Source organism: Nycticebus coucang, chromosome 8, assembly GCF_027406575.1.
Source record: "Nycticebus coucang isolate mNycCou1 chromosome 8, mNycCou1.pri, whole genome shotgun sequence".
NCBI classification, from domain to species: domain Eukaryota; kingdom Metazoa; phylum Chordata; class Mammalia; order Primates; family Lorisidae; genus Nycticebus; species Nycticebus coucang.
Window position 1 is genome coordinate 76,325,165 of NC_069787.1, and position 15,247 is coordinate 76,340,411.

Here is a 15,247-nt window from a genome sequence, read left to right on the forward strand (position 1 = left end):
GCGGTGGGTCTTGGGAGTGGCGGAGCGGGTCCTCCCGGGCTGTCAGCTGTGGCCTGGGGCGCCCGGGCCCGGGTGGCCCCGACCATTGGCCGAGACGCGAGCGGGGCGGGGCCGCCGCCAGCCGCTGCGGGCCAAGCTGAGCAGGCGGTGGTAGGCGGCCAGCCAGGGAGGCACGACCCGGGCTGCTGCATTCGGCCTGGCCATGGCAACGGCGCCCCTGAAAGTGTGCATCGTCGGCTCGGGGAACTGGTGAGCGGCGGCGGGCGCGGCGTGGGCTCCGCCTCCAGGAAGCCCCTCTCCCGGGAGGGCGAGAGCTGCGCGCCCCGGCCACGCGTGGGCACCGGGCACCGCGCGCAGGGACACGGGGCGGATGACCTGCGATCAGGCTGGGCACCGCGCACCCGGGGAGTCCGCACCTAGGCACTCCCCGGAGGCGCTGAGCTCCCACGCTCACGGGGACGGCGCGCCGGCCGGCACCTGTCTGCGCCCTGGTTACCGCGCGACAGGCGCACGGAGGCCACCTGCTAGCTACGCCCCGGGTGTTTTGCATAACATCCTAAAAACGTTCTCCATTCTCCGGGGCTGATCGCATGAAGGAATGAGACGAGGCCTGAGTATTCGTTCTTGCTGTCGTTCGAGTGTTGGGGAAACCGAGGCAGAGAGGGCAAAAGGGCTCTTGCTGTCCAGGTGCTGGCGGAGCAGGCGCTGCCCCCGCGTCCAGTATTTAGTAGGCTCGGATAAGGAAGAAATGTCAAGATCCAACAGGCAGTTTCTCCCAGAGGTGTTGAGAATTCTCCTGTGGGAGATGTTTACAAAGCTCCAAGTCTCTACTCGGCTTTATTAGACTTTAGCATTATAAAGCACTTTACAAATGTCAGGTCTTTTAATATCTTTTATCAGACTTAGTGAGATTCTGTGGTGTGTTTGGATGATGGGGGGATGCGGCCTGCAGCATCTGGTATTTCCAGGATTTTCCCCCACATCCGAGGGTCTGGTATCGGGTAATTAAGAGTGACGGTGTGCTTTCGTTGCTGCCGTTTATCTGTTACTGTGGGCTGACAGGCGTCACAGTTCAGGCTTCTAGGAGTGCTGCAGTAGTTGGTGCTAAGGGATTTGGTCTTATTCTTACTCCTTTAAGAGTTGGCCCAGGTTCTCCACTTTTCCATGCTGGCAAGGCCAGCAGCTTTCCTCCGTGCCTCTATTACTGCATTATAATAAATTATTTGATTGCATCTTCACTCTTCTCCACCCAGCTCTTGAGAATAGCATCTAATCTACCCTACTGCCTGGCATATGCCAACTAAATGCTAAATGAATGTCTGAACAATAGTTTTATTTATTTATTAATTATTATTATTTTTTAAGATAGAGCCTCACTTTGCTGCTCTCGGTAGAGTGCTGGGGCGTCATAGCTCACAGCAACCTCCAACTCTTGGGCTGAAACAATTCTTTTGCCTCAGCCTCCCAAGTAGCTGGGACTACAGGATTCTGCAACAACACTCGACTATTTTTTATTTTTTTTTTTTTGTAGAGACAGAGTCTCACTTTGTTGCCCTCAGTAGAGTGCTGTGGTGTCACACAGCTCACAGCAACCCTCCAACTCCTGGGCTTAGGCAATTCTCTTGCCTCAGCTTCCCAAGTAGCTGGGATCAACTATTTTTTTTTGAGATGAGGTCTCGCTCTGGCTCAGGCTAGTCTCCAACCAGTGAGCTCAGACAATCTACCTGCCTTGGCCTCCCAAGTTCTAGGATTATAGGCGGGAGCCACCACTCATGGCTGAACAATAATTTTTTTTTATTTTTTTTTTTTAGAGACAGAGTCTCACTTTATCACTCTCACTGCCATGGTGTCATGGCTCACAGCAACCTACAACTCCTGGGCTTAGGTGATTCTCTTGCCACAGCCTCCCAAGTAGCTGGGACTACAGGCCCCTGCCAGGATGCCTGGCTATTTTTTGTTGCAGTTTGGGAGGGGCTGGGTTCAAACCCGCCACCTTCGGTATATGGGGCAAGTGCCCTACCCACTGAGCCATAGGCACCGCCCTGAACAATAATTTTTAAAACTGTAATTTTATTTGATTGGTAATATACAGGGTGTCCATAAAGTTCATGTGCAATTTAAAATAGTGTGCAATTTAAAATTGCAAATGAACTTTATGGATACCCTGTATTTAATATGGTTTAAAAAACAAAAAGTACCAACTTCAGGGAAACATCTTTCATTCACTTTTGTTCTACCAAGTACCTTCTGGAGGAAAACCAGTGCAATTTCCTCTAACCTTTCTGGAGGCATTCCAGGCAGGTGCAAGTGAATGTTTACATAGATAGTCCTTTCCCCCTCTGCCCTGTAAAAACTAGAGTATTATGTACTTTTCTGTTAAGCTGGAGATGGGGATTTTTTTGGCCAACAACAAACTGTTCTGCACAACATTTTATGGAGTTGGTACCTATCTGTTGCAGAGCTTCATTTGGACTTCAGCTTGCTTTGCCAAGGTCATTCAAGTGACTGTCAGCTGCCCTGTTGGCTGTGCCACTGGAAAAGCACCCAGTTAGCATATGTTCTTTCCAGATCAGTTTCTTTTTTGGTAAAAGTACACAGATGACAGTCCCTTTTTCTAGTTTGCAAGGTGCAGTAGAAATAGCCCAGCTTTACCACACTGAATTTGGGCCTATAGCAAGAGTAGTGAAGTGAACTTCCTGCCCTCTCCACTGGGATTTGGCTGCCTGCCCGTGTATTTGATTGTTTTCTTGGTCTACTCCAGCCCAGGGAAATGGAGTAGAACTTGGCCAGTGACACTGAAGCAGAGCAATTGAGAAATGCGCCGATGGTTTGGGCTGGCTGCCTGGCTCCATTAATTAAAGGGTCAGACGGGAACAGTTGTTGGCTTTTTTGCCACTGCCGTGGATGCAGAGCCACTCCAGTCCTAGAGAGAGGATCACAACCTCCCCAAGAGGGATTAAAGGAAAGGGTATTCAGCGCTGGTCAGTAGACATTTCACTGTTGGCCTGGTTAGATACTTGGTTTAAGCAAGGATATAGACATAGCAGAGCACAGTTCCTGCCCTCTTTTTGAGTCAAGATAGATAAGGGCTTAGATGATAAGAACAAAAGAAATGCAAAGTGAGTGCGGTAGAACCTTCATTGAGCATCTTCATATGTTGACCATAGAGGTTCATAAAGTCAACTTATAGAGGTTCTTCTGGATTTGTTATAAGATTAGATTTACATTTTATTTATTTAGTCTCACTTTGTTGCCCTCTGTAGAGTGGCTGGCTTCATAGCTCACAGCGACCTCAAATTCTTGGGCACAAGCAATTCTCTTGCCTCAAATTCCCGCCACAACATCAGGCTATTTTTTAGAAATGAAGTCTTGCTCTTATTCAGGCTGGTCTCGAACTCCTAAGCTCAAGCAATCCACCCCTCTCGGCCTCCCAGAGTGCTAGGATTACAGGTATGAGGCTTGCTGAATCATATTCTCTGACGGTAAGACATTTTTCCCTAAGGGACTTTAGACTTTCACTATTTTTTTTTTTTTTTAAAGACAAAGTCTCACACTGTTGCCCTAGGCTAGAGTGTTCTGGTATCATAACTCACAGCAACCTCTAATTCTTGGGGCTCAAGCAATCCTCTTGCCTCAGCCTCCCAAGTCACAGGGACATAGTCACCTGCCACAACACCCAACTAGTTTTTCTATTCTTAGTAGACACAGGGTCTCACTCTTGATCAGGTGGATCTCAAACTCCTAAGCTCGAGCAATCTACCCGTCTCCCCCTCCCAGAGTACTAGGATTATAGGTGTGAGCCCTGGCCTAGACTTTTGCTAATTTTGAAAGAGATTGCCAAGACCTAGACCTACCATTCTAAACCTGGTCCTCATGTCAGGAATGCAAAGTTGCATAAGTAGTATTTTCACTTGGGACTTGGAGGTAGCTCAAGGTGCTTGTGTAAATAAAGGTGTAGGATATATAAGCTTATAGCTAAGGGATAGCTATAACCCTTACTCTGAGTGCTACCCTCATGTTAACTGTCATCAGTTGCAATCCAGTTGTCAGCATACTGAATCTAGTGGCTTTCTAGAGAGCTTTGGGCAGGAAGGACCTGGGCTGCAAAGTAAACAGGTTGTATAACGTGTGCTTGTCCTTTGGTGACCCTCCTTTCCTCTAGACAGATCAGAGAGGGGATGCCAGAGGAGGGGCCCTTGTGTACCCAGCTGAGCCCTGCTGTGCTACCTACTGCTGGTGGTGCAGGGAGGGTCTTCCTAACCTGTATGACTTTTCCTGGCCCTGTGACTTGTGACTTAGAAACACAACAAAAGCTTCTCCAGTTCTTCCAAAGATGAAACAAAGGTCTTTGTGTTTGTTTTTACCAGCACTTTGGGCAGATCACCCAGACGGAGTGCAAAACACAGTGCTAGAGCTAAAACTCAGGGCTATATTTATAGCCAAACTTCGGTGGGGGGGAGTGTATGTGCGGAAACATAACCCAAACCTCCTTGGAGGCAGAGTGGTACAGTGGTACACCGAGAAGCCTGGGGACTCTGAATCCCTGGTTTCTGTCCTGGTGTCTCACATGGCAGCCCTGAGCCTTTGGGCAAACCTCTTTTTCCTAAGAACCATAGCTTATCATACCGGTACCTACCCTATGGCTAGGATTAAGTAAGACATCCAAGACATCCTGGGAAAGGTGTGATGACTGGCACTGAATAAATGTCAGCTGCTATTATTTTTTTTAGTTTCATCATCCTGAAAGAGCTGCTATGGACTGGCTTGGTCTTTGGCCCAGGGGCGGAGGCAGAGGATGGGGAGTGACAGGAAGAGTGACTGATAGGCAGCTAGAGGGCTGTTCTTGGAAGTTGCTTGCTTATCTCTCTCTCTCTTTTTTTGAGACAGAATCTTACTCTGTTGCTCAGGCTAGAGTGCCCACCACAACTTCAGGCTAATCTTTCTTTTTTTTTTTTGTTAGTAGAGATGGCATTTTGCTCTTGCTCTGGCTGGTCTTGAACTCCTGACCTCTAAGGAATCCTTCTGCCTCTGCCTCCAAAAGTGCTAGGATTACAGGTGTGAGCCACTGTCGCCAGCCAAGTCACTCATTTCTTTCCTTCTTTCTTTTTTTTTTTTTTTTGTAGAGACAGAGTCTCACTTTATCGCTCTCAGCGTGCTGTGGCGTCACACAGCTCACAGCAACCTCCAACTCCTGGGCTCAGGCGATTTTCTTGTCTCAGCCTCCAGAGTAGCTGGGACTACAGGCGCCCGCCACAACACCCAGCTATTTTTTTGTTGCAGTTCGGCCAGGGCGGGCTTGAGCCCACCACTCTCGGTATATGGGCTGGAGTCCTACCCACTGAGCCACAGGCACCGCCCAAGTTACTCATTTCTTACGCTTGTTTTTACATTATCCCACAGCCTGAGACTTTATCTGACACTGAATGTCAAGGAGCGCTTTGGCCCACTTTGCACTGATGACCAAAGCTGGACGTGTGACTCTGGTTTTTATTTTTTTTGGTCTGCTGAAACCAGCTGGATGCAGGGCTCTGGCTCTTTATGCTTCTCAGATTCCTTTTTTATTTTTTAACTTCAGAATATTATGAGGGTACATATATTTGGTTACATGAATTTTTGTACGGTTTAAGTCAAAGTTATAAGTGCACCCCTCATCCAGATCGTACATTGTACCTGTTAAGTGTGATTTTACCCACCCTCCCCCTACCCACCTGCTGATCATGGTTGAGTTTTACTTCCTAGTGTGTACCAGTGGATTGAATAGTACATGTGGTATTTGTTTTAACGTTCTTGCAATACTTCCCTTAGGAGAATGGTCTTGAAGGTTTATTGTAGCTTCTCAGTTTCTGTCATGATTCTTGCCACTCAGAGAGCTCAGAAACAGTTTGAATGATTGTAATTTAGCTCCTCTCAGGTCAGAAATAATCCCTTCTTGGCTTTGGCGCCTGTAGCTCAAGCAGCTAAGGCGCCAGCCACATACACCAGAGCTGTCAGGTTCAAATCCAGCTTGGGCTTGTCAAATAACAATGACAACTACAACCAAAAAATTGCCAGGTGTTATGGCAGGTGCCTGTATAGTCCCAGCTACTCGGGAGGCTGAGGCAAGAAGAATCGCCTAAGCCCAGAAGTTGGAGGTTGCTTTGAGCTGTCATGCCACGGCACTCAGGGTGACAGCTTGAGGCTCTGTCTCCAAAAAAAAAAAAAAAGAAAGAAAGAAAGAAAAGAAAGAATCCCTTCTTAGTTGCCAGGTAGCACTGGCACACTCTGCCTTGGAAGTTGGAGGGAGGAGAAAGCTGGATCCTTCTGACCCCAAAGGTTATGTTTCTATAAATTCTTTTTTTTTTCTTTATATTTTTTATTTTATTTATTTATTTATTTATTTTTTAATTGTTGGGGATTCATTGAGGGTACAATAAGCCAGGTTACACTGATTGCAATTGTTAGGTAAAGTCCCTCTTGCAATCATGTCTTGCCCCCATAAAGTGTGACACACACCAAGGCCCCACCCCCCTCCCTCTGTCCCTCTTTCTGCTTCCCCCCATAATCTTAATTGTCATTAATTGTCCTCATATCAAAATTGAGTACATAGGATTCATGCTTCTCCATTCTTGTGGTTTCTATAAATTCTTAATGATGGGATAGGCTAGAGCTGAACTAGAAAGAGATTCAGAATTACTGCATGGACTAGGGTGAGAAAGTTTGTAAAACTAAAAAAAAAAAAAAAAAGTGTTAAATCACCTGTGTCTTACACACACACACACACACACACCCCCCACCCCCTCCCCCCCCGCCCCCCCGCTCAGTAGAAAATCATGAGTACTATTCTAGGAATGAGTCAGGAGTTCTCAATTTTCATATCTTAATCTTTCATTTCTTTCTTTTTTTTTTTTTTTGCAGTTTTTGGCCGGGGCTGGGTTTGAACCCGCCACCTCTGGCATGTGGGGCCGGTACTCTACTCCGTTGAGCCACAGGCGCAACCCCAATCTCTCATTTCTTAACCCTCACCTCTTTTCTCATTCTTCCACTTCCTTCTCTCCCTGAAGAGGGGGAATTGTTACAACTGATCCTTGTCTGTGTCAGGTATGTGCTTTATTCCAGGTAAACCTCAGAACAGGCTGTGTGTGTGGTGCTATTATTATCCCTATTTTAGATGACATAACTGAGATTTAGAGAAAACTTGCTCAAGGTCAACAGTTAATAAGGTGGAGGGGAAAGCTGGATCCTTCTGACCCCAAAGATTATGTTTCTATAAATTCTTACCATTTTCAATGAGAAGCATACTTTTACATGAGGACAGATCTCATTGTCATAAAAATGGTGAGAATCTACCCTCCCCATGAATGTCCGATTTCTTCTAAGTGATTTCTTCTAAGTAATTCTACTTAGAATTAAGTAGAATTCTACTTAGAATTACTTAGAAGAAATCAAATTGAAATGTGGCCTTAAAGATTACCGAGTTCAGTTTGCTACATAGCAGTCATCCCTTCTCCTGTAGATGTGACAGGTGATTGTAGTTACTATTTTTAAGGTAACTGGTCTTAATGTAGCAGACTAATTGTTAGAAAAATTTTTATTTATTTATTTTTTTTTAGAGACAGAGTCTCACTGTACCGCCCTCTGGTAGAGTGCCATGACGTCACACAGCTCACAGCAACCTCCAGCTCTTGGGCTTCCACGATTCTCTTGCCTCAGCCTCCCAAGCAGCTGGGACTACAGGCGCCCGCCACAACGCCCGGCTATTTTTTGGTTGTAGTTTGGCCAGGGCTGGGTTTGAACCCGCCACCCTCGGCATAGGGGGCCGGCGCCCTACTCACTGAGCCACAGGCGCCGCCCGTTAGAAAAATTTTTAAGCTAAAAATCCATCACCTCCAACTTGTTAATCTCATAGTAACATCTGAGTGAGGCTACTCTTTCTCTTTTCTTTTTTCTTTTTGTTTTTCGAGAAAGAGTCTCACGTTGTCATCCTTGGTAGAGTGCCGTGGCATCACAGCTCAAGCGATTCTCTTGCTTCAGCCTCCCAAGCAGCTAGGACTACAGGTGCCTGGCTATTTTTTGTTGTTGTTTTAGTTGTCATTGTTGTTTCGCTGTCTGGGCTAGGTTCGAACACACCAGTCTCGGTGTAGGTGGCTGGCACCTTAACCACTGTGCTACGGGTGCCAAACCGGGCTACTCTTTTTTTTTTTTTGTAGAGACAGAAGTCTCACTTTATCACCCTCGGTAGAGTGCCATGGTGTCACAAAGCTCACAGCAACCTCCAACTCCTGGGCTTAGGCAATTCTCCTACTCAGACCTCCTGAGTAGCTGGGACTACAGGCACCCGCCACAACAACTGCCTTTTTCTCTTTTTTTGCAGTTTTTGGCCAGGGCTGGGTGTTGCTGTCCACTGGCCTGGTCAGAGACACGGAAGCAGACACTGCAGATGAAATGAATGATTTATTAAGGGATGGCTGGTGCTCGCTCGGGCCACAGCAGCAATCAGCTGTCTTTACTCTCTTTCTTATTACCCAAACTATCACATAAAAATAATCCAAGAACAAGGAAGACAAAAGGTAAAGATTCCCTATTAACACAGCAGAGAACGTACACACCTTTCTAAACCAAGAATATCTTGTTTGGTGATAAACAACAATGGAGATGAACCAAAAAGGGCTGGGTTGTCTGTTCTGTTGCCTACTTCCCTATATGACTAACTGAAAGTTTTTGTGTAAATAGAGGTAGGGGATTAAGTGCAAAGGTCCATTGCCCCAGGCAAATGATCTGTCTCTAGCTACGACTTGGCAGGGGGTCTCCGGCACATTCTTTCCTTTAAGGCATGACTGCAGCCCAAGTACTGGAAATGTTCCTTCTCAGAGCCTCCTGGCTTCAAGGAACACAAATGAGACTGATTCACCTTACAAGGGTGCAGTGGACTGTGCCCCTTCAGCTGGGTTTAAACCCGTCACCTCCAGCATATGGGGCCAGGGCCCTACTCCTTTGAGCCACAAGTGCCGCCCCAGCTTTTTTTTTGGTACAGTTTGGCCCGGGCCAGGTTTGAACCTGCCACCCTCAGTATATGGGGCCAGCACCCTACCCCTGAGCCACAGGCACTGCCTGGGCTACTCTTTTCCTAAGACAGATTCCTTTGGGTAAAAAAGTCACACATCCACTAAATCTTTTCTGTGTCAGATCAAGTAGTATCCCCAAGTGTCTCAGTGGTTCTAAGCAGGCAGTGGTTTCTGGAGTCCTAACCATCCAGGTCACCCTTCCTTTCCTCCCTAATCCCTACATCCACCTTTAGTGATGTCAAAAATTAAGCTCAGGGCAGTGCCCATAGCTCAGTGGGTAGGGCACTGGCCACATGCACCAAGGTAGGCGGGTTCAAACTGCGCCCGGGCCTACTAAAACAATGATGAAAACCACAACAACCATAAAATAGCCAGGCGTTGTGGTGGGCACCTGTAGTTCCAGCTACTTGGGAGGTTGAGGCAAGAGATTGCTTAAGCCCAAGAGTTTGAGGTTGCTGTGAGCTGTGATGTCACGGCACTCTACCCAGGGTGACATAGTGAGACTGTGTCTCAAAAAAAAAAAGCTCAGCATGCCAGAAGTCTTCTTTCACACTTTATAAGAAAAGGAGAGGAAATCAATCATCTTTTTTTTTTTTTTTTGAGACAGAGTCTCACTTTGTCGCCCTTCATAGAGTGCTGTGGCATCACAGCTCATAGCAACCTCCAGCTTTTGGGCTTAGGCGATTCTCTTGCCTCAGCCTCCTGAGTAGCTGGGACTACAGGCGCCCGCCACAACACCCGGCTATTTTTTGTTGCAGTTTGGCAGGGGCTGGGTTTGAACCCACCAACCTTGGTATATGGGGCCAGCACCCTCCTCACAGCACCCTCAATCATCTATTGCTGCCTAACAATCTATCCCAAAACATAGTACTTCAGACAATGATCATTTATTAGCTTAAAATTCTTGGGGTTAGCAATTTGGACTGACTAACCTATATAGGTCTTCTGCTGGTCTAGCTGGGCTTACTCATATGGCTGCAGTCAGCTGGTGGAGGCCACTTTGTCCTAGATGGCTTCTTCACATGTCTGGCTACAGGCAGACCTCATCCCTCAGCAGGTTAAGTTGGGCTTGGCCATGTGGTATGTCAGTTCCAACAAGAGTAGAAGGCAGGCTTGGCACCTATAACTGAGGGGCTAGGGCGCCAGCCACATACACTGGTGCTGGCGGGTTCAAATCCAGCTGGGGCCTGACAAACAACAGTGACAACTACAACCGAAAAAAAAAAAAAAAGGCTGGGTGTTGCGGCCTCCAGCTGCTTGGGAGGCTGAGGCAGGAGAATTGCTTGAGCCCAAGAATTTGAGGTTGCTGTGAGCTATGATGCCATGGCACTCTACCCAGGGCAACAGCTTGAGACTCTCAAATTAAGAAAAGTAGAAGGCAGTCTGGGGATGGTGGCTCACGCTTGTAATCCTAGCATTCAGTTTGAGGCTGAGGCTGGAGGATCACCTGAGACCAGCATGAGCAAGAATGAGACCCCTGTCTCTAAAAATAGCCAGGCATTGTGGGGGGCTCTCTAGTCCCAGCTACTCGGGAGGCTGAGGCAAGAGGATCCCATAAGCCCGAGAGTTTGAGGTTGCTGTGAGTTGTGATGCCATGGTACTTTACCCAGGGTGACATAGTGAGACTCTGTCTAAAAAAAAAAAAAAAGTATAAGGCAAACCTTAATGCTTGTAATTAGAACTTTTCTTTTTTTTTTTTTTGGCCGGGGCTGGGTTTGAACCCACCACCTCCGGCATATGGGACCGGCGCCCTACTCCTTGAGCCACAGGCGCCGCCCAATTAGAACTTTTCAAGCTTTTGTTTCAATAAGGCCATCTGTTTTTCTAGTCAGTGAATTCTGAATATTCATATTCTCCTAAACTGGTAGCTTTTTTTTGAGACAGAGTCTCACTATCACTCTCGGTAGAGTGCTGTGATGTCACAGCTCACAGCAACCTCTAGCTCTTGGGCTTAGGTGATTCTCTTGCTTCAGCCTCCTGAATAGCTGGGACTACAGGCGCCTGCCACAACACCCGGCTATTTTTTGTTGCAGTTTGGCTGGGGCCGGGTTTAAACCCGCCACCCTTGGCATATGGGGCCAGTATCCTACTCAGTGAGCCACAGGCACCGCCCCTGAATTGGTAGCTTTAAACTTAACTTGCAACTCTCTGGCATACAATTTATGTCATGACCCATGACACTTCACATCCAACTAGAAACAAATGTTTCGCAGTAGCAAATGTTACTGTGGATGATAGTATTTTTTCCCCCTGCTTCATTTCTTTTTTTGTGTGTGTGTGTGTGTTTTTTGGCTGGTGCTGGGTTTGAACCCACCACCTCTGGCATGTGGGACTGGCGCCCTACTCCTTGAGCCACAGGCGCCACCCTCTTTTTTTTGAGACAGAGTCTCATTGTGTTGCCCTCAGTAGAGTGCTCACAGCAACCTCAAATTCTTGGGCTCAAGCAATTCTCTTGCCTCAGCCTCCCTAGTAGCTGGGACTACAGGTGCCTGACACAATGCCCAGCTATTTTTGTTGCTGTTGTTAGCAGGTTTAAACCCACCAGCTCCGGTGTGTGTGGGTGTGTGGCTCGGGCAACTAACCACTGAGCAATGGTCTTTTGCCTTAAAGATTCTTCAGGCTGATGTTTCATTTCTTTTAGTACCTGAATAACTCTCAATATGAGAAACACTGTCCTAGATAGTAAAACAGTTTCTCCTTCTTATACTCACAGCCAAAGCACTTCCCGGGGCAGAAATGTGCACTTTTTTGGATAAGGATGCACATTACACATGATTGGTAGTAATTTCCCATCTACATGAATGTTTTTAATTCTTTTATTTGTGCTTAGACATTAACGGTGTTACTTTCTTGTACCATAATATGTTAAAAATAAGTGCTGAAATTCCTGTATAATACAAAAAACAAGTACCTAAACATAAACAAATAAAAATTTGAACTAAAAAATAAATGAAAGTTTTTTTTTCCTGCACGTTAGGGGCACAAACATGGGTGTGCATTATACATGGAAACACATTAAACATGGCAGTGTACAATATATCCTAGTTGTAAACATAGAGACCTATCTGAATGGTCTCTACCTATTTTTCCTAGTGCTGAGGGAAGAAGGTGCTTTGCATGGGTTATAGGCAACAAAGAACTTAAGGACTAGAATTTGTGTTTCTCTAGCCGTTTATATTTATTTATTATTTTGTGACAAGAGTCTCATTGTGTCACCCTCGGTAGAGTGCTGTGGCATCACAGCTCACAGCAACCTCAAACTCTTGGGCTCAAGGGATTCTCTTGCCTCAGCCTCCCAAGTAGCTGGAACTACAGGCACCCAGCACAATGCCCAGCTATTTTGTGGTTGTTGCAGTTTTCATCATTGTTTTAGTAGGCCCGGATGAGGTTCGAACCCTCCTACCTCGGTGCATGTGGCAGCATGTACCTTGGACTAATTTATTACTGCTACTAATACTTAATTTACTACTATTTGGAGTAATTACTTCTACCAAATTCGACCCATGCATGAGACCCTGCCTGGCATAGCTCATGCTCAGCTTGGGGCCACAGCTACACGAATGTCAGCTTCAGTAATAAAAGGACTAACAACATAAGCCTGGCACTGGAATCACTTTGTGCATTATCTCCGTTAATCCTCATATGATGATGAGATGTATTGTCATCCTTAGTTTATAGATAAGGAATCTGCATTTACAGAAGTTACGTACCGTGTTCCAGGTTATGCATCTGCCAAGTATGGACTCACTGAAATTCCCTGCCCTCCTACGCACTTGGAATGTGGCTACTGAAACCAAATGTAAATGTTAATTAATGTAAATTTAAATACCACAGGTGGCTATCACACTGGACAGTGGCGCGCTATATACTTCTTTTCTCCTTGCTTTTTCATTTAACTGTGTCTTGAAGACCTTTCTATGTCTGTACATAGAGAACCTCTTTCAGTCTTTTTTTGTGTTGTATGTGTGTAGCATTTCTGGGTGTGTAATACTTTAGTCTGTCTCCTCTTGATGGACACTGTTGATGGATTATTTATTTATTTATTTTTATTTTTTGGAGTTTTTGGCCGGGGCTGGGTTTGAACCCGCCACCTCCGGTATGTGGGGCTGGCACCCTACTCCTTTGAGCCACAGGTACCACCACTGTTAATGGATATTAACAGTTCTGCGGTGAATAGCCTTATATTCATCCATCTGTAAATAAGCCTATAGAAGGCAGAACTATTAACAATACACCTGGGAGGCTGAGGCAAGAGAATCACATAAGTCCAGGAGTTAGAGGTTGCTGTGAGCCGTGTGACACCACGGCACTCTACCCGAGGGTGGTGCAGTGAGACTCTGTCTCTACAAAAAAAATAAAAATAAAAATACATGAGAAGAGACTTAGCTCTGATTTCTTTTTTTTTTTTTTTGTAGAGACAGAGTCTCACTGTACGCCCTCGGGTAGAGTGCCGTGGCATCACACAGCTCACAGCAACCTCTTAACTCTTGGGCTTACGCGATTCTCTTGCCTCAGCCTCCCGAGCAGCTGGGACTACAGGCGCCCGCCACAACGCCCGGCTATTTTTTGTTGCAGTTTGGCCGGGGCTGGGTTTGAACCCGCCACCCTCAGCATATGGGGCCGGCGCCCTACTCACTGAGCCACAGGCGCCGCCCATAGCTCTGATTTCTTATTTCAGTTTTCACTCTGTAACAAGCAAGTATTGGGAAGGTGGAGGGTGGCATTCTAGCTGTAGAGGGGATAGAAATATAAGCAGAAAAGTGGGGTGTTTCCTCTAAATTACCCAGTGTGTCTGAGGCAGAGCTCAGGTTTGAAAGCTGAGATTTTGCATCATTGAGTCTTGCGAATGTTTGCAGATGGTTTCCAGTCACTCTTACAGGGCAGGGGTTATTGTGTCATTGGAGAGCAGGTGCCACCTGGTTATTAGAATTTGTGCTGCTTGGTTCTTTACAGTATTGCTAGATGGGCCTGCAGGATGTGTTTATCCAAAAAGCTTGGGTTAGGATATAGAAAGAGCTTGTTTAAAGCACCAAGAACAGACTGATTCTCTGCCATCCGTTCTTAAGAGTTATGGTCCTGGCTCTGCTCCCGTACACAGTGGTTATGGCGCCGGCCACATGCACCGAGGCTGGCAGGTTTGAACCCAGCCGGGCCAGCTAAACAATGACAACTGCAACAAAAAAATAACCGGGCGTTGTGGCGGGCGCCTATAGTCCCAGCGCTCGGGAGGCTGAGGCAAGAGAATCGTGTAAGCCCAAGAGTTGGAGGTTGCTGTGAGCTATAATGCCACAGCACTCTACTGAGAGCAACATAGTGAGACTCTGTCTCCAAAAAAAAAAAAAAAGAATCTTATTTATTGGGCTGGGTGCACTGGCTCACACCCAGCACTTGGGAGGCTGAGGTGGCTGGATCTCCTATCTATGCCTTTGATTCTGATATAAATCACTGACCCCATTTCCTTGGGTGAACATTTTTACCATGGTGTGTGGGGTTGACAGCATGGCTGACCTGTTCATGGATACGCGTTATAGACCAAGTTGTTAAGAGACGTAGTCCACTCAAAACTGCTCTTGCTTGGCTGCTCTGAAAAAACATGGAAATAAGTATTGTCTAAAATGAGGCTTAGGGAGTAACTGTAGGTTTCAGTTACCACCAGAGTTTCTAGTTTCTGGTTGGCTCACAGGCTTTAGGTCTTGCTGAAATTTGTCTGCTTTGGATTTGGGGTCTGCTAAAATATTTACAAAGATGGGAATGGTTTATAATCATAATGAAAACAACTTTAAGTAGTAATACATGTCTATTTTGGAAAATTTGGAAAATGTAGGAAAGTATGAACAATATGATAGCATTTGTTTGTAATCCTATCAACCAAAAATTGATGTATTTACTCAATACCCTCTTGCCACAGCCTCCCAAGTAGCTGGGACTGCAGGCACCTGCCACAATGCTTGACTATTTTTAGAGACGGGCTCTCCCTCATGGCTCAGGCTGGTCTCGAACCTGTGAGCTCAGGCAGTCTACCCACCTCAGCCTCCCAGAGTGCTAGGATTATAGGCATGAGCCACTACTCACAGCCAAGGTCTCACTCTTGCCCAGGCTGATCTTGAACTCCCAGCTTAGGCGATCTACCTGCCTCAGCCTCCGAGGGCAGGATTATAGACATGAACCACCAAGTGAACCACCATGCCCAACACACTTTGATTTTT

The 15,247-nt window shown here is 46.4% G+C and overlaps 1 protein-coding gene across 1 annotated transcript in view; it reads left to right on the plus strand.

The window, feature by feature from the left end:
• The window catches only part of GPD1L (glycerol-3-phosphate dehydrogenase 1 like), a 65,646-nt gene continuing 50,399 nt past the window's right edge, over nt 1-15,247 (plus strand). Inside the window, exon 1 of the mRNA XM_053600097.1 lies at nt 1-249. Within this exon, the coding sequence (XP_053456072.1) occupies nt 203-249 (47 nt within the window). The 5' untranslated portion in view covers nt 1-202. The remainder of the gene's footprint in view (nt 250-15,247) is intronic.